Consider the following 22,570-nt stretch of genomic DNA (forward strand, 5'->3'; position numbering starts at 1 on the left):
TGGCACCGTACATGTTACCCCTGGCATGAGCATGTTACCCCGGGCATGTGCATGTAACCTCTGGCACTCTGCATGAAAGCTAAAAGAAAAGGTAACCACCAATGTAACTATAGCTGCTGTATCGGGAGGGTGTAAGGCTCCCAAAAGATACAAAGTAAGAAATATGGAGTAAGATACAGCGCTCGGGTTTTTCTGAATTTATTACAATATTAAAACATGATTATGAACAATACATTATATATGAGAATTCTCAAAGGTAAAAAATGAAAAAGCTGATAAAAAATATATTAAAAGGGGTTTGCCTGCTAGCATTCAATATTGGAGCCTCCAGCTCCTGATGAAGGCGTGTGAACACGCTGAAACGCGTTGAGCCCATACCCCTGCTCCAGCATTCATTGGATAGCCATCCAGCTCCAACACATCTCCATTTACTCCTTGCAATTGCGGAGGACACTACACCCGGACCAGTTTTTGCTCCACATCACTTTGGATCCCCTGGAACCCGCAGCCAATGTATTGTTCATAATCATGTTTTAATATTGTAATAAATTCAGAAAAACCCGAGCGCTGTATCTTACTCCATATTTCTTACTCTGCATGAAAGCCCCTGGCATAGAGCAAGAAACCCTAGCAATGAGCATGTAGGTAAGTGTCACTTATGTGGCATAGCATGTAAGGGGCATTACCGTGTGTTGCATATGGGGTAATGGGCTTTACAGTGTGTGTGGCATGCATAATGGGCATTACAGTGTGCATAGTTCCATCTCCCACAAAGCCATGCTCTTTGGCGTGCACTGTTCCATTTCTTTTAGGTGTTGGGTTGTTTTGCACTGTGGGGCATAATTTGAATAAGGGGTGGTATTATGTAGCCCACATTATTCTTTTCATGGGTATGTGGGATGGGCCATAAATTTAAAGCTTGTAGGGGAGCCATGAACACCCTAGCACCCATAAATGTTAGGAGATGGATTTGTATTGTGCTCTACCTGGGTGGGGTGTTGGGGATGGTGCAGCAGATTCTGGGTTTAGTCCACAAACCCGGTTGGTTAGGCGTGATTCTCACCCTAACACCCACCCTGGCTGTGACATATGGTGGGGGGGGGGGGGGGTGGAGGAAGTGAGTATATAATGTATTAATATTAACTGTTGTCTCCTATTGTGTCTCTGATCCTTGGGAGCCCTCTGACCTGTGAGGGCCCGTTAATAGTGACCCCTTTGCAATACAATTCTCCCGAAGTTCTAAAACACATAGCTCAGAAACATCGTCGTTTTTTAATTTGAAAATTAACTAGCTGACAAGCGGAGCGGACACTACAAAATGTATTAATATGAACTTTTGTCTCATATTGTGTCTGTGATTCTTGGGAGCCCTCTGACCTGTGGGGCCCCTTACTAGTGTACCGTTTGCCCCCCTGTCGCCAGGCCTGGTAATGTAGTGTTTAGATAAGGAATGAACAAGCTACTCTGAGTAAGTCCCATTTGACAACTGTAATGTTCCCTGCTCAGATTCTAACGGAGATGCTTAACCCCCAGGTGATTGTTCTTATATTGACTTAAAAATCTAGTAGCCCGTTAGGGACTTGTGAGTGTTGTCAGCAAGGAAAAGGAACAAATCTGACAAATCTGCAAAGTCCACTTATAGTCTAAGGAGAAATGCTGTTTTTTTTTTTTACTTCAGTAGTGACAATGCCATCAACATAAAGTCTTCAGATAAGGGCAGTAATATTATGATAATAAATAAATATCTGTACAAAAGGATATCATGGTGATAAATAAATGTCAGTACAAAAGGATGACCTTCAAGTTTCTAGCCGACAGGGACTTAATCTATTCTTGATAAGGATCCAACAGTGCAGTCTCAATTGGCATTATAACAGATCTTGCACAAAACCTCGGGTCATACAATTATTACCAAGAATTTAGATTTTGTTCTAGTGATATTTTTCTGTTTCACAAAAATCCACACAATCAATATGGATCCTCTGGGGTTATCTATAAAGTCAACCAATAAATATATATTCACAATTGTTATATGTGCTAAAACCAGTTATGGGTACTGGAATGGGCACATTTAATATTAGACTAGTGGCAGAATACTGTACATACTAGAGGCTGGCAATTGGGAATCAAAAGAATGACAGTGCCACCCCTATGCTTAGAATCCCAAATAAGTAACTTCCACCCCCATAGCCTAACCCTAACTTCGTCCTTAGTACCTAAATCTAACTCTTCTCCCCACCTTTCCGCTGCCAAACAAAAAATATTTTTAACTAAAGGTTTTGTGCATGGGAGTGGGGTAGGGCTGCAGCTTCACCTATCTGCCAATGTGACAATGATTAATGGTGCTCAGCATCAGGTGCCAAGGTACACTGACTGCAGTACATTACTGGGAGTGTCCCATGACACTTTGTACAAGAATGGAGAGCTGAGAGGTTTGTGCTGAGCTCTGATTGGTGGAGCTCAGTACATGCTTCTCAGGCACATGGAGGACAGCAGCAGCAGCAACCTAGTCATGGGAGGGTTTTTAATCAGAGGCAGCACTGAGCCTGTGAGGTCTTCTACAGTCCTACAGAGTAATGTGCAGAGGGACAAACACAGGCTTTTCATGTGGTATGTATGTATGTATGTATGTATTTATTTATGTATGTGTGTATCTATCTATATATATATATATATATATATATATATATATATATATATATATATATATATATATATATATACCATATATATAAGCCTACTTTTTCAGAACAATTTTTATGCTGAAAAAGCCCCCCTCGGCTTATACTCGAGTGAGGGTCCCACTTGAGTCAATAAGTTTTCCCAGTTTTTTGTTGTAAAATTAGGTGCCTCAGCTTATATTCGGGTCGACTTATACTCGAGTATATACGGTATATATATATATATATATATTATACACCCCCCTGCAGTTACCCATTGACCAAGTTTATATTGCCTTTACTCTGTGTTTTGACAGTGTAATATTCAATATTCTCCCATGCAGTTTGCGGCCAGTAATGACAAGTGCAAGGGAGCCCCCCTGTCTAAAGTGCCCCGGACCCCCCTAAGGCTTAATCTGGCACTGACCCCCCCCCCCCCCTTTTCCCCCCCCATGTCCTATCACTAACATACTTAGGATCAGGACACCTACACCTGGATTCAGGCATTGGCATTGATAGCAATGTTGGTATTCTGGCGCTGGTGTTCTGCTCGTCAGTCAAGATTCCAGCACCTGAATTTTGGCTGCTGAAATGAGAACTACCAGTATGTTAACTGCATCCCCTAGTGTAATGGAGTAATTAGTATTTGTTAAATCTGTACATGCAAAAAGAAAGAAAATGACAGTGATTAATTAAACAAAGAATCTTCTTCTGGGAATCCCTTTATTACATAGCCCAGATACTTCGTTAATGCAGTAATAATGTTTTCAGATGATTGATGGCTATTTTTTTTGACACATCAGCTCCTTAAAACCTTAAAAACGTGACTTATCCAGGACTTATATCTCATGCTCAGCATTTTGTTTACTTAATATTAGCACTAAAGCTGGCCTTACACTTGACGGCTTTGGCCACTTTTCACCCGATTCAGATGAATGGAGACAAGAAATTGGGCGAAGAATGTCCAAATTGCTGGTGTTTAACTTCTGCTCCGATCCAATACGGGGTCCTCTGCGTATTGGAGTTGGAGATCGGACCTGCTTACAAACCACTGACTAATACAGCCTCTCGGCGGTTGTTAATGGGATCGCATACGATATATGGGGGAATCGGCTGCGACTTCTCCAGGGTAGAAGTCACAGTATTGTATGGGGGCTTTAGTCCAATAATATTTCCATCTGTACATTTCTTTTTGATTTTTCTCCAATCGTCTCCTCCTGTGTTTCCCTCAAATCTTTTAACTTATTTTACTCAAGTCCACGTAAAACAGTGTATCTGTGAAACTGAAATTGATATGTACAGTAGAATAGATGCCAGCTGTGGATAAAAGGCTCCATCACATCACAGGAATACCAAACACCATGTATAAACAGATACAGTACTGTATATTATATATAACATGCAGTCTGGTCTGTAGTTTAAGTATTTTAATGTAAACCTTATGAAGAAATCACTGTGAAGTTTGCTGAGTAATATTTACATATATAACACATTATGGAGGGGACATTACTTTAAGAGGTTCTTAGTATAAATAGGCATTATTGCTTTGTCCGTTATTGACTTTAGCAGAAAATAACACCCTATTTAAAAATTGACGCGTCCAGCCATATATCAATATATTCATGTGGCCTTAATTTGTGGCAAGTGTCCACAGCCACGCACAAGACTTTACCAGCATAACACCTACTAATACAGGCATGATGCCTGCGTCCGCATTGACAGGACCTGCGTCAGTAGCTAGCAGAGGTTATGACTTATATACTGTGCACCTCATTTACTGTTGGGAGGAAAAAAGGGCAAAACAAACTCAGCAAAAGTGAATCATTTTATAGAAACTAGGTCTAGCTTATTTATTCCTTTCAATACCATTGTTTTTTCTGCATCACTTAAAGTGTGACACGTTGGTAGAAAACGTATGTGGGCAGCACTACTGTCCCTGTGCTAAGGATTGTAATCACATTTTGAAATCCTAGACATATTAATCTGGGGATTTCTGAGATCCATTCTTGGGATCATGGGATTATGATTAAAGGTAGTATGTAGTAAGAAAGCATCAAATATAACTCCACCCTTATGTAGTAGTCATTGGCCAAAGTGCAGCCAATCAGAGCATTACAGTCCTGTAGGCAGGGGAGGAGGATTATTCTACAGGCTGTCACAAGTCATGGAGGCTGCAGCTACGCAGGTGAGATAGGTAGTGCCATCACAAACTATAAAATAACAAATGAAGCCTTATGACCATCTCAGAATATGTATAGTGTCTCTATATGGGAATTCACTATATGAATTCGCCATATATGGGGGTGGGGGGAGTACTTATCAAAGCAAAAAGAGAGATAAAATTGTAAGAGACAATGGCCCTTATTCAGATCTGATCGCAGTACAAATTTGTTCTCAAAATGGGCAAAACCATGTGCACTGCAGGTGGGGCAGATGTAACATGTGCAGAGAGAGTTACATCTGGGTGGGGTGTGTTGAAACTGAAATCTAAATTGCAGTGTAAAAATAATGCAGCCAGTATTTACCCTGCACAGAAACAAAATAACTCACATAAATCTAACTCTCTCTATACATGTTACATCTGCCCCACCTGCAGTGCACATGGTTTTGCCCATTTTGAGAACAAATTTGTACTGTGATCAAATCTGAATAAGGGCCACTGTACAGTATCAGCCAATCAACTTCTGACACTTTGCAGGCTGTGTTTGAACAATGACGGTTGGGAGCTGATTGGTTGGCGTCTCTCATACTTTTGGCTCTCTCCAAGTTTTGATAACTCTTCCCCATAGTAATATAATAGCTGGATACTGGGGAATATATAATCTATCCAGAGTGTCTGCACTCACAACCAGAGGGTGCTCCACTAAAGATGATTGACATCCAAAGATAAAGTATCGAAGAAATGGGCACTCACCAAAGTATATAATAGTTACTGAAGGTTTGATCACAGGTAGTTAGACATATTCATGGTTGGTCAACATTTCAGTCCACTTCAGGACCAAATAAACAGACAATTCACAGCCATGCATGGTCAAATCTAGAGGATGAGAGATAACTCCAGAGGAACTCAGTGTTGTCTTGATATCTTGCTCTCTAGTAGTATTTTGTATACTGTATGTGTATGTACTAATGACCAGCATAGCATGCTTCATGCATGATAGTATGAAGGGGTAACTATTTAGAAGGTGCTTCGGTAGCTGTTGCACCTCATTAATGTTCTTCAAAAGTATTCGTCCCAGTCTGTAATAGTTAAGGGTTTTGTTATAAGGCTTTCTACTTGTTCTGAACAGTAGTTTAATATCTTACCTGATATTCTAAGTTAAGTAAAGGTAGATAAATAGGCAATTTACTATGCAATGGTTCGGTTGTTCATCATCATTATTGAAATTGATTTCTTCTAAGGAATTCTGTAGATGACAAGTCTTGGTGTGCTCTTTTTGGAATTATGTGGTATCCCCAAGAGGTCTGTGTTACCCAAGGACTGAAATATATTAGTTATGGTGAGTTCTATTTCTATGGCAGCAAATGCTTATGCTCGTGGAGAGGCATCTTTGAAACAGCTTTGATACTTGAAATGATAGATCTGGATAAGAGAAAATACAATAAGGGATTTCCAATTACCTGTTATTATTGATCACTGGCAATCCATTTAGCCCCAATAAACTAGTGTATCCTGCAGCTTATAATGGATTTTATTATTTATGACATTCATAGTGAAAATGGGGGCTGCTGCAGATGGCCGAAACACACAGATTTTACTGAACCTGTGTGATTTTCAGGAGACAGTGTTTTAGATCTACTGTATGTTTTCGGAAAGCATCTTTTAGATCTAGTTTTATATACTGTAGTAACTATTCTGCTGAAGTAAAAAATTATACTTGTGGAACCTTTTGGGTTCCAGATATAGATTTAAAGCTTTTAACTATAACATGGGTCTGAAGGAACCATCTTATGGAAAATATCTGACTGGTCCAACCTTTCTGCAGAGAGCTTGCACGGTCTTTCTTGCCTTCCAGGACTATGTTTATGGCTTCATCTGACCTGTGACTACACATTTTTGGTGATGGAAATGTTTTGGTGGCAAGCTGAGGCCAAATTGAACTGTTCTATACAGCTCTTTGCCTTAAGTAATCTGTCACTAAAGGTTGAGAGAAAGGAGACAGAACTAAGTGAATGAGAACGTTATCTGGATTGAGACCTGTTCGAGAAGTTCCAGTCTGCATGTGTGGCTCCTCTTGGAGTTCTGGAGAATCTTGAATTAAAGTTAGGTCATAATGCTGGCCACACATCAGACCAACATGGTTGGTCGACATGGTTCTAGGTCGATATGGCTTTAGGTCAACAGGTCATTAGGTCGACACAATCATTAGGTCTACATGGTCTAGGTTGACAGTCAATAGGTCTGCAGGACTGTAGTTGGACCTATTTGATTTAAACAATTTCATTGAATGTTTTTGTCCATTTTCCTGAATTTGTGAGCATTGGCATTTGCCCCCATACAGTACCAGATTTTCAGTCCAACCAACCAACAAGTTGGATTGTTGGAAGAAAGTTGGTCTGATGTGTGGCCAGCATTAGTCAAGATTTGGACGTATGTCCCACCTGTGTTAAATGGCTGCTTGTGTTTCTGGGTTTTTATTTTAAAATCTGCAAAATAATTTCTGACCGTGCAATATTGATTGTGTCCACTAAGTTTTGAAATTCTATAAAGCAGGTTGCATTCCCCAAAATACCTGCTTTAGTAAGCCTATCTAGTATTAATGACATAAATAAGTGTTTTACCAGTTATTAATGTGTCTCTGAAAATTGCTTTAATTAAGACACAGTACTCCGGTTTCCTAACACAATCCAAAAATATATTGGTAGGTTAATTGGCTCATAACAAAATTAACCCTAGAATGTCTGTGTGTGCGCATACCTCCCAACTGTCACGATTACAGCGGGACAGTCCCGATTTTCGGGTCCTGTCCCGCTTTCCCACCCGCGGCAGGCATTGTCCCGCTGCGGGGGTGGCAGTTGGGAGACCCCCCAATCTAATAGAATAGACGCTGTGCGTATGCGCACAGCGTCTATTCTCGTATGAAAATGAGGTTGCGGCTAATTAGCATAAACCGTACCCTCATTTGCATACGCCCCACCCCCTTTTCGGGCGCTCGCGGTGTCCCTATTTCCCCAACACAGAAGTTGGGAGGTATGTGTGCGTGTACATGTGGTCAGGGCCGAGAGGTATGCTGGCTCCAGCGTGACACCTAGCGCTATTCGACCAAGCCCCCAAAATGTTTTGGAGGTGGTGAAAAAACTAACGTCGAAGGGGGATTGTTCATATTGTCTTCCCATCCCCCTCAGCAGCAGCAGCACACACCTACAGCATGTGCTTTGCTGACAGCAGGCTCAGCATGACCTCTCATGCTGTCAGTGAGACGCTCATGCTGAGCCTGCAGTCAGCACAGCACATGCTGTAGGTGGCGAGCGTGGCGGGCCCCGCGGAAAACTTAGCAAATAGCTTAGTGGGTGCCCAACTAACATATAAGTACCGAGAGGGGTGTAAATGTCTGACCTCTCTGAATAAGGGCCAGATGTAGCAAGCTTCAAAAGTGTTAAAATGGAGAGAGATAAACAGCCAGCCAATCAGCTCATATCTGCCATATCTGGTTTGAAAAATAACAGCGCCTCTACCAAGGCCTGTTGCCTATGCTCACTAGCTGTTGCTAGGTGGCAAGCCCCTTAAAGGATGAATTCCCTTTTGGAAGACTGGACTGTTTGTCACCTCCAGCGTTATAAATGGAAAATAACAGTAAAATCAGTAAAACAGTAACTGCAAGGCATATGGAACAGCAAACAGGCTTAGAATGTCACCTAAAGTTAGTCTATCTTCCCTTCATTCTCTTTCTCTTCTGTGAACCTCTATATATTTGTACAGTTTCAGTATTCATATACCTTTATAAAGAATCATAATTAAGGATGTAACATACAATGTGCTTGACACATTGTATATCAAATATAAACTGACTATAAAAAAATATAGTCAACATTGTGCAGTCTACTCCAAATATTCACCATTAGCACAAACTGCAAAATGTACACCTAACAAATTGTATTATTTTACATCTGCTGATTATCTGTGTGGCCGTCTAATCAGAAATTCAAATTGTATCTAGGATTTTGCAACATGATTTCTCTTTTAACAGGTGGGCGAATTACAGGCTATAGATGAAAGCAACTCTGTGAATCAGGTGGCAGGACAGACGCTTGTGTTACAGAAAACCCTTACTGGTAAGATCATCCATCCCAAGAGTTTGCTTCTTAATAAATCCATCTAGGAGTTTAGAATGGGCAGGAGAAGGCATTGACAGATGTGTGGGAAAGTCCCTCACATGAAGGTGGCCCCTCCCCCTCCCCCGTGATGTGATTTGTGGCATCAGACAGTAGGGATGCGATTCCTCACTTGTTGTGCCATAAAGCTCATGGATCACTCCAAGAGGCCAGTCTAGGCTGATGCGAGTCCAGGAGTATTTAGGAGTCTCTCAGGCATTCTGGGAGAGTAAGAAACTGTGCCATAGAATATATATAATTTATTCCCTCTATTAAATTATAAAGATATTAAAAGTTAGCAAGGAGAATTGTGACCATGTAACTATATTAGGCCGTAGTTTACTTCAAATATTGCGTACCCTTGCATGGAGAGCGAAATTGAATAACCTATCACATTAACGTTCCAACATATAGTCCTTGTGTATCATAAAGTAGTTTAAACAAGTTATCTGACTGAAAAAATTGTGAAAAACTCATGTCAACTTTATCAAGTGTCGACCTATTGATTGTGTGGACCCTTTGTCAATATCGACCTAGTGAATGTCAAGCTATTGGCTGTCGACCTAATTGCTGTTGACCTAACAACTGGTGAGGGCTGTATCGGGTCTTCCTGTGCTACTGCATGACCCCCAGCAGCCCTTCTGGAGCACCTATCGCTGGTCTCTTGGTGTAAGTGAGTATAAGCAGCAGTGAGGTGGTTGCAGCGTAGGGGGACTAGTAGAGGGGAATCCGCTGGCAGCATTAGTGATAATTGATACATCCGTATGAGGTAATTAATTGTCGCATTGTTAATTGGGACAATTTTATCACATTAGCATCCACAGATACAGATGGTGATAAAACGGCCCCTCAGTCCTTAACCCTGTAAGTGCCAACATTGCTGTGATAGATGTGCAAAATATCTGCCAAAAATGCCAGTGTCAAGGAATATGAATCACTTTAGTTATTGCCGGCAAATGATCAGTTCATAGAAGTTTCGTTAAATATTGTACCCCCCAAAAAAACAATTGCTGTGAGCGAGGCTGGCATTTTTATCAGATACTTTGCCCATCTCTCACGGCAACGTTGGCACTCTTGACATAATGTTATTTTCTCTATTCAGCTACAAAAACTCTGTACATTTTGCCTGCCTGTAATTTCTTTATTGCTTGTACTGTTTATATTATCTACAATTGTCGGGGTATTATAATTAGATATTTATTAGCCTAGAGTTACAACCAGCAAGCTTATAGCAATGGGATAAGAATCACTACACATACATAATTTAGGAATTCACTGCAGTTGAAAAAGGCCGATAATCTTCTTTCCTTTCACATGCAGAGATGAAAGACATTACAGTCACTGAAGGAAACACAGCTGAACTACAAACTAAGGTAAAGTACAGTGGGCTTCATAAGTGATGTATGACTCATAGCATAAATGCCTTATTGTTTCTGGAAACATGGATTTCAATAAAGATATTTTTATTTTAAAACAGTGCAGTTAGCACTTTATATGCTAGTCATTGGGCAAGCCTATAATGGATTAAGGATTCAGAGCCAGATGCACTAATAGATTCAAAAGTGATAAACAGCCAGCCAATCAGCTCCTACCTGCCATGTCACAGACTGTGCTTAAAAAATTTAGGAAAAGAGAGAAAGGACCCTACAGTGCCCCAACAAAAAGAGAGTCCTTTTCCCTATTTTCTTAAATACTTACCTTACTCTCAAGGGTGCACCTCCACATTTTTGACTACCAGAGAGAATATTCTTCCCTCTACATCAGGCATGTCCAAACTATGGCCTTCCGGATGTTGTGAAACTACAAGTCCCATCATGCCTTGCCACATGTTTGCTATTAGGAATGCTAAAATGATTGGAAGGCATGCTGGGATGTATAGTTTCACAACAGCTGGAGGGCCGCAGTTTGGAAATACCTTCTCTACATACAATCTAATTGTGGATTTGTTAGACTGATTAAATCCAAACCTGTGCAATGGTCCTCCCCCTTTCCCCCTACATCAATGTGTTTGAAAAATGTCAGGCAGGAGCTGATTGGCTGGCTGTTTCTCACTCTCCAGTTTATCACTTTTGAAGCTTAGTGCATCTGTCCCTTAGGCTTATGATAGCAAACTGGTTATGAGATCACATGGTGTCTGTCACTCAGTGCATTTACACCCTCCAACCACTGGGTTGAGCCACCCCTCCTTGCTGTTGTAAATTTGGGATATGGTCACTAGGTCAATCCTATTTAGGTCGACATGCATTGGGTGACCAATGAAAGATGACCGGGCTTAAATACACCTGAATCAAGTCGACATGGCTAAGGTCAACAAGTGGTCGACCCAATGCATGTTGACCTAAATTGAGTCAGTAATTTTGTGTTGCCACAAAGGGGTAGATCGTATGCACTAACAGTAGATACACTACCGTTCAAAAGTTTGGGGTCACTTATAAATGTCCTTCTTTTTTAAAGAAAAGCACTGGTTTTTTTTTCAATGAAGATAACATTAAATTAATCTGAAAGAGCCTCTATACATTGTCAATGTGGTAAATGACTATACTAGCTGCAAACGTCTGGTTCTTAAAGAAACATATACATAGGTGTATAGAGGCCCATTTCCAGCAACCATCCCTTCAGTGTTCTAATGGTACATTGTGTTTGCTATTCGCAATAGAAGACTAATGGATGATTAGAAAACCCTTGACAACCCTTGTGCAATTATGTTCGCACAGCTAAACATGAGTTTGCTCTTTACAGAAGCTTAAAAATGGACTTACTTTGTGCTAGTTGAGTATCTGCAGCATCACATTTGTGGGTTCGATGATACTCTCAAAATGGCCAGAAACAGAGAACTTTCATGTGAAACTCAACCGTCTTTTTTCTTGATCTATATATATATTTTTTTAGATATATTTTTATTAAAGTGAGAAAACAATGGTTCACATATGGTACATTGGTTTTGACAATTAAGCGTGTGACAAAGGGCCTTATTTTGGTTCATTCTTTCTGACAAAATCCTTCTTAGATGGGCAAAACCATGTGCACTGCAGGTGGGGCAGATGTAACATGTGCAGAGAGAATTAGATTTGGGTGGGGTTTTACTTCAAAGTGAGATCTATATTGCAGTGTAAAAATAAAGCAGTCAGTATTTTCCCTGCACAGAAACAAAATTACTCACCCAAATCTAATTCTCTCTGCACATGTTACATCTGCCCCCCCTGCAGTGCACATGGTTTTGTCCATCTAAGAAGGATTTTGTCAGAAAGAATGAACCAAAATAAGGCCCAAAGAGACACGATATGGTGCTTTACAGTAGTTTGCGAAAAGAGGCACAATATGATTAATGTAAGGAACACAACCACAAGGCAGGTCTGCATACAATTAGGTGGCAATCAGGTGTTAAGGTGACATGGACCATTGGACTTAAGCCAAATAAACATATAATGTTGCTTGACAATGATCTGAGCATGAGGCATGGTGAGATCTGGATGGTGGGTACATCAACAAAGTACATCTATGTACATAGATAATAATCAGGCATTGAAGGCCTATCATCGAGCAATTTATTAAAAGGGGGGGGGGGGGTGTCCCCTTTCCAGAGTAGCCAAGTTATACCAAGTGGTGAGCTGAACTGCTTGTCTGATATGGTGTTTTTCATGGATAGCAAGGGAGTGTATATACGGCAGCCAAGTGTTAAAGAATTTTGATGCTCTGGATTCTGCGTCAAGGACACACTCAATCCAATCCATCTGAAACAAGTATTTTAATCTCGGGACCATGAGTTGTAGGGGAATAGTGTCAGAGTGAATCCACTGAGAAAGAATAGGTTTTTTTTTTTTTGTGGCAGCTGCGATTTTGGCCAACAGGCATTTACTGCCTCGAGTGAGGGGAGTATGCATGTCCTGTGGGTGTATATTCCACAAAGCCCAGGAGGGTGTCATGGTAAAGGGTATCTTTAGGACATTATTGATATAACTCTGAACCTCTAGCCAGTAGGATTGTATCATATCGCACGACCATAAACAATGATAGATATCAAACTCTGGGGATTGACACTCAAATCAATTAGAGTTATCCGCTATACTGATCTATATTTTTTAATTGCAATTTAATTGCAAAAAATGTTTACACTCCTTTTTAGGAATGTTTTGTTTGTTTGGAGCACACTAGTTTTTATATATGTCCAGGGATGTGCAGTGTTAGGACAGTTTCCCTAGCTTACCCTGTCTCTAAGGTGGAGAGCAAGCCAAGTTCCTTCTGAAGACTGATTGCGAGAGTCTGCAGCTGTTAATGATGAGGTCACCCACTGGCTTCTTCTGGTAGCAGCTTGAACATACGGTATGCAAGAAGTGTCCATCAACCCTATCCAACTTGGGGGAGGTGATTCTGGAAGCATGGAGAACATTTCTTCAGATTATCTGAACAAATTAACAGCTAGAATGCTAAATGTTTTTAATGCTGTAATTGCTACAAAAGGAGCATTCTTTAAAGTTTGAAGGACAAAACTATTTAAAATAAAAATCATTGGGTGAAATTTAATAGGATGAGAGATTCAGAAAGTGAGAAATTTGGTAAGAAATCTCCAGTTTTTTTAAAGCGGCAATCATTTACACTGCAAACTCACACTGGTTTTGCAGTGTAAATGATTGCCGATTTAAAAAAACCTGGAGATTTCTTACCAAATCTCTCACTTTCTGAATCTCTCATCCTATTAAATTTCCCCCAGAATTTCTAACCTTGCTAATGTCTTGACTATATGCAGGGCTATTTTTCAGCAGGCTCCAGCAGGAACTGAGGCCCTTATTCTAGTTCACTCTTTCTGACAAAATATTTGTTAGATGGACAAAACCATGTGCACTGCAGGTGAGGCAGGTGTTACTTCTGCAGAGATAATTAGATTTGGGTGGGGTTTTACACCTGCCTCACCTGCAGTGCACATGGTTTTGTCCATCTAAGAAATATTTTGTCAGAAAGAGTGAACTAGAATAAGGGCCTCAGTTCCTGCTGGAGCCTACTGAAAAATAGCCCTGACTATATGTTACTGTATATTCATTTTGCAACTCATTTAACCCCTTCCCGACATTTGACGTACATTTACGTCATGGTCGGGAAGTACTTCCCGACACATGGCATAAATGTACGTCATGGTGTCTAACTGTCACCGCGTCTATAGACGCGGTGACAGTTAAGAGATGTCTGCTGTCCCTGACAGCAGACATCCCCCCTCGCCGCCCAGGGGGGGCAGGGGTGCCCCCCCCGGTCGGCGATCGCTGTGATTGGCTGTTCAAATCTGAACAGTCAATCACAGCGTTTCCTGTGTTACCGGCGGCTAAGCCGCTCGGTAACACAGAAAACGGTGGTGATCGGTGCAGCACCGATCACCACCGAGCGGCAGCACCCCCCTCCCACCCGCCGGGCACTCACCCGGCAGCAGCAGCAGCTCCAGCGGCTCCACTGCTACGTCCGGAGCGCACGCTGCGCTCCCCTCCTCCCCCCTCCCCCCCGCAGCAGCAGCAGCAGCAGCAGCAGCATCATGCTGCTGCTGGAAAAGTGAAAAATAAAATAAAATAAAAAATAATGGGCAAATGTGTATATATATATATATATATACACACACATATATATATATATATATATGTGTGTGTATATATATGTATATATATGTATATATATATATATATACACACATATATATATATATATATATGTGTGTGTGTGTGTGTGTGTGTGTGTGTGTGTGCGTATACCGCACCGATCGCCAGCCCCCCCCCCCCCCCTCCCACCCGGCAGCCCCCCTCCCTCCCACCCACCCGGCTGCCGCAGCGCCAGCACCCCTCCCACCCCCCCGCCAGCCGCAGCGCCAGCCCCCCTCCCAAAGCTGGTGACCAAAATGGGGTCACTTGTGGGGGGGTTCCACTGTATTGGTGCTTCGGGGGTCTTGCTAATGCGACATAGCACCCGCCATTCATTCCACCACCAAAAATCACTCCTTCCCTTCTGAGTCCTGCCATGCACCCAACTGGTATTTTTTGGTCACATGTGAGGCATTGCCGTACCCGGGAGAAATTGGGGCACAGATTTTGGGGTGCTTTGTCTCCTTCATTCCTTGTGAAAATTAAAAATTTTGAGCCAGAACTGCATTTTTGTGTAAAAAATTAAATTTTTTTACACAAAAATGCAGTTCTGGCTCAAAATTTTTCATTTTCACAAGGAATGAAGGAGACAAAGCACCCCAAAATCTGTGCCCCAATTTCTCCCGAGTACGGCAATGCCTCACATGTGACCAAAAAATACCAGTTGGGTGCATGGCAGGACTCAGAAGGGAAGGAGTGATTTTTGGATTTTGCAGCACAGATTCTGGTTGAATGACCCCTGAAGCACCTATACAGTGGAACCCCCCCACAAGGGACCCCATTTTGCAAACTACACCCTTCAGGGAATTCATCAGGGGGTATAGTGTACATTTCAAACCCCCAGGGGTTTCACCAACTTTGATACAACTGGGCAGTGAAAATGAAAAATTACATTTTTTTACACAAAAATGCAGTTCTGGCTCCAAATTTTTCATTTTCATAAGGTACGAAGGAGAAAAAGCACCCCAAAATCTGTGCCCCAATTTCTCCCGAGTACGGCAATGCTTCATGTGTGACCAAAAAATGGCAGGACTCAGAAGGGAAGGAGTGATATTTGGATTTTGCAGCTCAGATTCTGGTGGAATTTTGGTGGGTGCTATGTCGCTTTAGCAAGACCCCCGAAGCACCAATACAGTGGAACCCCCCCACAAGTGACCCCATTTTGCAAACTACACCCCTCAGGGAATTCATCTAGGGGTATAGCGTACATTTAAAACCCCCAGGGGTTTCACCAATTGTGGTACAACTGGGCTGTGAAAATGAAAAATTACATTTTTTTACACAAAAATGCAGTTCTGGCTCAAAATTTTTCATTTTCACAAGTAATGAAGGAGACAAAGCACCCCAAAATCTGTGCCCCAATTTCTCCCGAGTACGGCAATGCCTCACATGTGACCAAAAAATACCATTTGGGTGCATGGCAGGACTCAGAAGGGAAGGAGTGATTTTTGTATTTTGCAGCTCAGATTCTGGTGGAATTTTGGTGGGTGCTATGTCGCATTAGCAAGACCCCCGAAGCACCAATACAGTGGAACCCCCCCACAAGTCACCCCATTTTGCAAACTACACCCCTCAGGGAATTTATCTAGGGGTATAGTGTACATTTCAAACCCCCAGGGGTTTCACCAATTTTGATACAACTGGGCTGTGCAAATGAAAAATTACATTTTTTACACAAAAATGCAGATCTGGCTCAAAATTTTTCATTTTCACAAGGAATGAAGGAGAAAAAGCACCCCAAAATCTGTGCCCCAATTTCTCCCGAGTACGGCAATGCCTCACATGTGACCAAAAAATACCAGTTGGGTGCATGGCAGGACTCAGAAGGGAAGGAGTGATTTTTGGATTTTGCAGCACAGATTCTGGTTGAATGACCCCTGAAGCACCTATACAGTGGAACCCCCCCACAAGTGACCCCATTTTGCAAACTACACCCTTCAGGGAATTCATCAGGGGGTATAGTGTACATTTCAAACCCCCAGGGGTTTAACCAATTTTGATACAACTGAGCTGTGAAAATGAAAAATTAATTTTTTTCATTTTCACAGCCCAGTTGTATCAAAATTGGTGAAACCCCTGGGGGTTTGAAATGTACACTATACCCCTAGATGAATTCCCTGAGGGGTGTAGTTTGCAAAATGGGGTCACTTGTGGGGGGGTTCCTAACTTTTAGCATCTTATGGTGCCTAGAAACCTACATGGTGCCTAAAAAATAATCTCATAAAAAGGAGGCTCCAAAATCAAGTAGGTGCTCCTTCTATTATGAAGCCTGTGGTTTGGTCACCGTGCACACTAGGGCCACATATAGGATATTTATGAAAACAAAAGAATTGGGGGAATCAATTTTTAGTCACATTTCTCTAGTAAAATCTACTGTATTCGTTAGAAAAATGTATTAAAATTGAAACTCTGCAAAAAAAAAGAAATTTTGAAATTTCACCTACACATTGTTTTAATTCCTGTGAAACACCTAAAGGGTTAACAAACTTCCAAAATGCTGTTTTGAATACTGTGAGGGGTGCAGTTTTTGAAATGGCATCATTTATGGGGGTGTCTCACATACAAGTCCCTCAAAGTCACATCAGAACTGAACTGGTCCCTAAAAAAATCAGTGTTTGAAATTTTCTTGAAAATTTGAGAATTTGCTATTCATATTGTAAGCCTCCTAGAGTCCCAAAAAATTAAAAGGAAGTTGAAATAATGATGTCAACATAAAGTAGACATATGGTCTATGTTAGTTATTCACTATTTTGAGTGGTAAGATTATTTGTCTCACAAGCAGAAAATTTAACATTTTGCAAATCGCAAAATTTTCCATTTTTTTCCGACATTTTGGTATTTTTCACAAAAAAACACAGACTGTATCGACGAAAATTTACCACTAACTTGAAGTACAATGTGTCACGAGAAAACAATCTCAAAATCACTGGGATAAGTAAAAGCAAAAAAAAGTTATCCCCACTTAAGTGAGACATGTCAGATTTGAAAAAAATGGCTCTGTCAGGAACGCAAAAACTAGCTCTGTCAGGAAGGGGTTAATAAATACTGTAAGTCAGTTTTCATGTAAAACATAAAATTGTCTGTGTGACCCCAAACTTTTGAACGGTAGCGTATTTGTAACTACAAAAAAAAGTTGAAAAATATTGTATACAACAATTACCTTCAGGCTCTGTGTATAAGGTAATATGTAACATAAAAAATGCATTTCGAGGTTAGATTTGGCTTCCATCCAGAAGATATCTCATTACAGTATGCAAATATTCCAAAATATTGAACATTTCTGTTATCTAAAATACTTCTGGCCCCAAAATATGGGAGACTCAACCTGTATATACCAAACCAAACTCAACCTCTTCTAAAATTCATACAGAAAGAATCTGTGAATGAAAAACCTGGAGAACATATGGCAAGGTCAGACCTTCAGCATCAGACACATACAGAATCTATCAAGGTGAATGACAGGCCTATCAGACTTCCACAAGTCAAACACAAAGTTTATCCGAACAACTATGACATTGAGGGTATGTTTAAAATGATTACTTTATGGATTAAAATATTGCATAGTGATGAAAGTTAAATGTAAGGAAAAATTTGGATATGATGTATATACTATAGGATTAAAAGCAATACATAACGGATGATTGCCTTTAGCCAACCAAACTTTAACCTCTAACTGGCATTTTATTTCCATAGGATTAGTAGAAATGCTTAACAGAGTCCAGAGCAGCCGGGCAGATGACCAGCGTGGGCTGCTGTGTAAGCAGAACCTTGTTCTACCTGACTTCTTGAAACTCCAGACAGATGACAAATGTGATCATTGCCACATGGCCTGCCCGGAAAATGCTACAGAGCTTCTGAAGACCGCCTCATCCTGTCCAGATGTTTCTGATGCATGCTACCAAGAGCAAAATCAAGACACCAGTTTGCCGTCTACAGAAACAAGATGCTTGCCATGTCTTCACACAGGTGATACAAGTAATTCCACATCTGAGTCCACTGATAACAGTACCACAGTTCCGACAGTGACTATTTCCAATAGGAACTCTGATCCAGGAGTCAGCAATGACCAAATTTGTACAGAGGATGAAAATTGTGCGTTGTAATTATGGACAGTGCTTTCTATTTATCATGTTATTTCTCTGCCAGGAGAAGGATACAATGTGTGACTCACCCAAGTGATCCAGGAAAATGCAGCGATTTGCTGCTGATGTATATATTGAGTGAGGGTTGGATCAAACCTGTTGTTTCCTGTGAACAAGACTAATCAACAATTATATGGAAGATCTGTACACAGATGTAAGAGGCATACACGCTATATATTTGTCTAATGGCAGCTAATGCTGACATTGAGTGGTTCCTCTTCACTCATGTCAAAATTCTGAGACAAAGGCTGCGTACTCCATATTATTACTTGGATAATTGCTAGAATTCTATTCATATATGGCTGTAATCTCTTTTGCGATCTTATTCATGTATAAGTTACAAACACTAACTTTATTTCCATTTCTTCATATCTGTGCCTTCGAAGAAAGAAGGCATACTGAATAAAATGATATATTTTACAGAGCTTCCCTAAGATTGATGTAGGACATTGTAAGAAGTATACATCTCAAAGCAATTGTTTGTGCTTTCCACAATTACATATAAGAACACTATGGATGGACTTTTTTTAAATTATAAAGTTTTGTTATGGATGTATCAATATGACAGAAAGCGTACAATGATTAAAAACAATACACTATGGCAGTGGTTCTCAAATTCGGACCTCAGGACCCCTCACAGTTCACGTTTTCCAGGTCACCCGACAACTGCACTCATTACTGGCTGACAGATTTTAAAAGATCCACAGGTGGAGCTATTTATTTCACTTGATTCTGTGAGGAGACCTGTAAAACATGCAGTGTGTGGGGTCCTGAGGACCGACTTTGAGAACCTGTGCACTAAGGATATAATTGAAAACACACCTATAAGCACAGCAGTAAGTAATTAGAAGCAAGAAATATTCACACATGGTTGAAAACCAAAACCTAAGGCTGGGTAGGCTAGGGAATCCAAAGCATGAAGAAGGACAGCAAACTGAATGCACCAATCCACTGGAAGTGACCAGGATGGACAAAACCCATAACCTCAGATGATCAGGGGCCTAATGCAGGATGGATCTCTAAATCAGAGAAATTGCAGAAAACCACCACTGAGACAGAATGAAAATACACCGCATGCAAAATTGCCAAAGCATCGCAAATAGCAATGTATTCATTAACCAAACCAACTAAAAGCTTTTTCCATCTGCGCCAGTCTAGGGCTATCACTAATCTGCTCAAAAATCTGGTTGAAAGTGGTCAATGTTGACATCAGAGACCCACCCGAAAAACGCCTGGGCATGCCTATGTTTTCACAAATACACCCAGTAAACACCATGTTTCCGCCCCTAAACACCAGCTCCCTGTCAATAAAGCATCACCTACTCTGTGACTTCTATGTGTAGGGATATTTTTTTGCGAATTGACCCCAAGCATACTTGATGCGAACGCTGCATGTGCGCTGTTGTTTGGTAATAGATGGATTTGCAAACTCTCTGATTAGCCATCCATGCTGAATTAGACCCATGGTGTGAGAATGTCCTACAATGTGAAAGGAAGTTGTACCAGGTAATAGGGGGCTTGTGAGGTAAACATAATACTAAACAACAAGAGATGGACAAATAAAGTTGAGAGGGGGGAGTAAAAGAGCACATGAACAGAGATGAGCAAATAAGAAAGTAAATTGCGAGCCAGGAGTGAAAAAGAGCATAAAAAAAGAATAAACAGAAAAAGGGGATCAGGAGGAAGTGGGGCAGGTACCAGAAAAAAAGGAAAGAGGAATAATTAATCAGGATAAACCAGGAAGGGATGCAGACCCATCTTGCACAAAACCAGACCCTGTTGAGGATATCCTGTGAGAAGGAGACTCAGGTTGTCTCTAAGCTCAAGCAGAAAGTGTACTTTATTAACATGCTTACATGCCTGGTGGACTGTGGCACACAGAAGCAATGTTGTCGGGTGTGAGGAAGGATAAGCGACTGGACCATCAACCAAAACAATGTAATCCGTGAACAAGTCCACCAAACATGGAAGAAAGTGCAGACTTGACCACATCCACATTAAATCACGTCATCAGAACTGAGGTAAATTGGTGGTAATGCTCAGGAACAAAATGCCACCAGGTGTAAACATAGGTTTCTCCCTACCAAGAGGAGAGGCGAAATCTTGTTCCCCCACTAACTCATGGGCAGTTAAGGACAAGGAATCTAAAGTCAATGGAATGATATAAGTAATAGATGTTACCCTTTTGAGAGGACCAGTATATGCAAACTCATTCCATTGGTGTGGGTTTGCGGAGACAAACAGGGGAGGGTAGAGTGTAGCTGACAAAATGCTGAATTTAAAGGTATTGATAAAAAAATGACTGGGTAACTCTTTATCTTCCTGTATATACGAGAAGGAATGTGGGATTAACCTGCTAAAAAATGTGTTGAAACCAGGTTACACCAGCAGCAGCCAGATAGGTGAGGTTGGCCAGGGGGGAGGAGGGATGCTGCCATAAGGTAATTTGAATAGAGGGGTAATTAGAAAGGGCATATTATGTAATAAAAGTGTTCCAGGTTAATATTGTAAGTGCAACCATAGAGATGAAGGAAGCAGAACCGGGTCTATTTATGCATTGCAGCCATTGCAGCAATGAGACTGAGTCCACCTCAGAGAGATCAACCTTCAAGTCCACCCAGTGTTCTCCTTACAGCAGGGGTGGGGAACCTTTTTTGTGCCAAGGGCCATTTGTATGGGGAAAAAAATCCTTCGGGGGCCATATGTAAAAATTTATCTTACAAATTGACCTGCTGCAGCCGTCCCACACTCCGGCGGCTGCCGCTGAATAGGACTCCCAGTCTCTGGTTGCTGTTGATTAAGAGGAATCTCGCGAGAACGTCCGACCTCTCGCAAGAATTCCCCTGTACTTTACTCCCAGCGAAGCTGACGGGCGGGTGGTAGGGCCACCCAGACCGGCTATGGGGACCGCATACAGCTCTCGGGCCTGAGGTTCCCGACTCCTGCGCTACAGAGTGCCAAGCAACTATTTGACTAAGGGGGTTATTCAGAACTGATCTCTGTTGTGCGAATTCGCACATGCTTACAGGTCGCAGTGCGCATACGAAACCAAAGAACAAAAAAACTGTGATGAATCTTTTCGGTTTGACTAACAGGAAGTTACCATTTGTGGGTGGCAACTGGACATTTTTTGGGAGTGTCAGATAAAAGCAGATGTGCCGGGGGGGGGGGGGGTCTGTGACGTCAGCTCTGGCCTCAATAAGCCTGTCTCTATCACACACTTGCACAGACTGGGAAAATCATTCTATGAGTGAGCTGCAAGTTGATAAGTTGTTTAGCAATCTATTTGCAAGTCATTCATAAACTTGCATGGGGGTGAGGGGCTCTTTCTGAGCAGTGGCTATCTGATTGAAGGCCTCTGCAAATTCGCACAACAGCGATCAGGTCTGAATAAGGCCATACGTCAAGAAGTTTGGGTACTTGTGTAATATCTGGGCGCCCGATTTTTTCATTGCATTGCATTGCATTGCATTGCATCGCATTGCATGCAATATAGTGGCATACAATTCATGCAATGCGATTTTTCATTGTAAAGACCAGATTTTTAATTGTAGTCACCCATGGGTGATTTTATACCCCCACTATCGAACTACGCATGGAGTTGATTTTATATAGCGTGGCGAGACCAGCGAGCCACTGAGCCCGAAGCGTGGCGAGCGCAGCAAGGCCCGTGAGGGGATGCAGAATACATGTAAAGTAATCCGAGGGGCCCGCTGCGCTCGCCACGCTTCAGGCTCGGTGGCTCGCTGCGCTCGCCACACTATATAAAATCAACTCCATGCGTAGTTGGATAGTGGGGGTATGAAATCACTCATGGTTGACTATACAATTAAAAATCAGG

The 22,570-nt window shown here is 41.5% G+C and overlaps 1 protein-coding gene across 2 annotated transcripts in view; it reads left to right on the forward strand.

The window, feature by feature from the left end:
• RGS14 (regulator of G protein signaling 14) overlaps positions 1-19,149 on the forward strand; it is a 99,551-nt gene extending 80,402 nt beyond the window's left edge. For both annotated transcript variants that reach the window (XM_083182072.1, XM_083182073.1), the window contains 4 exons: positions 8,849-8,933; positions 10,293-10,345; positions 17,958-18,108; positions 18,281-19,149. In XM_083182072.1, the coding sequence (XP_083038198.1) occupies positions 8,849-8,933; positions 10,293-10,345; positions 17,958-18,108; positions 18,281-18,690 (699 nt within the window). In that variant the 3' untranslated portion in view covers positions 18,691-19,149. The remainder of the gene's footprint in view (positions 1-8,848; positions 8,934-10,292; positions 10,346-17,957; positions 18,109-18,280) is intronic.
• Positions 19,150-22,570: the final 3,421 nt, after the last annotated feature.

This window comes from Crinia signifera, chromosome 4, assembly GCF_055691185.1.
Source record: "Crinia signifera chromosome 4, ASM5569118v1, whole genome shotgun sequence".
Lineage (NCBI taxonomy): Eukaryota > Metazoa > Chordata > Amphibia > Anura > Myobatrachidae > Crinia > Crinia signifera.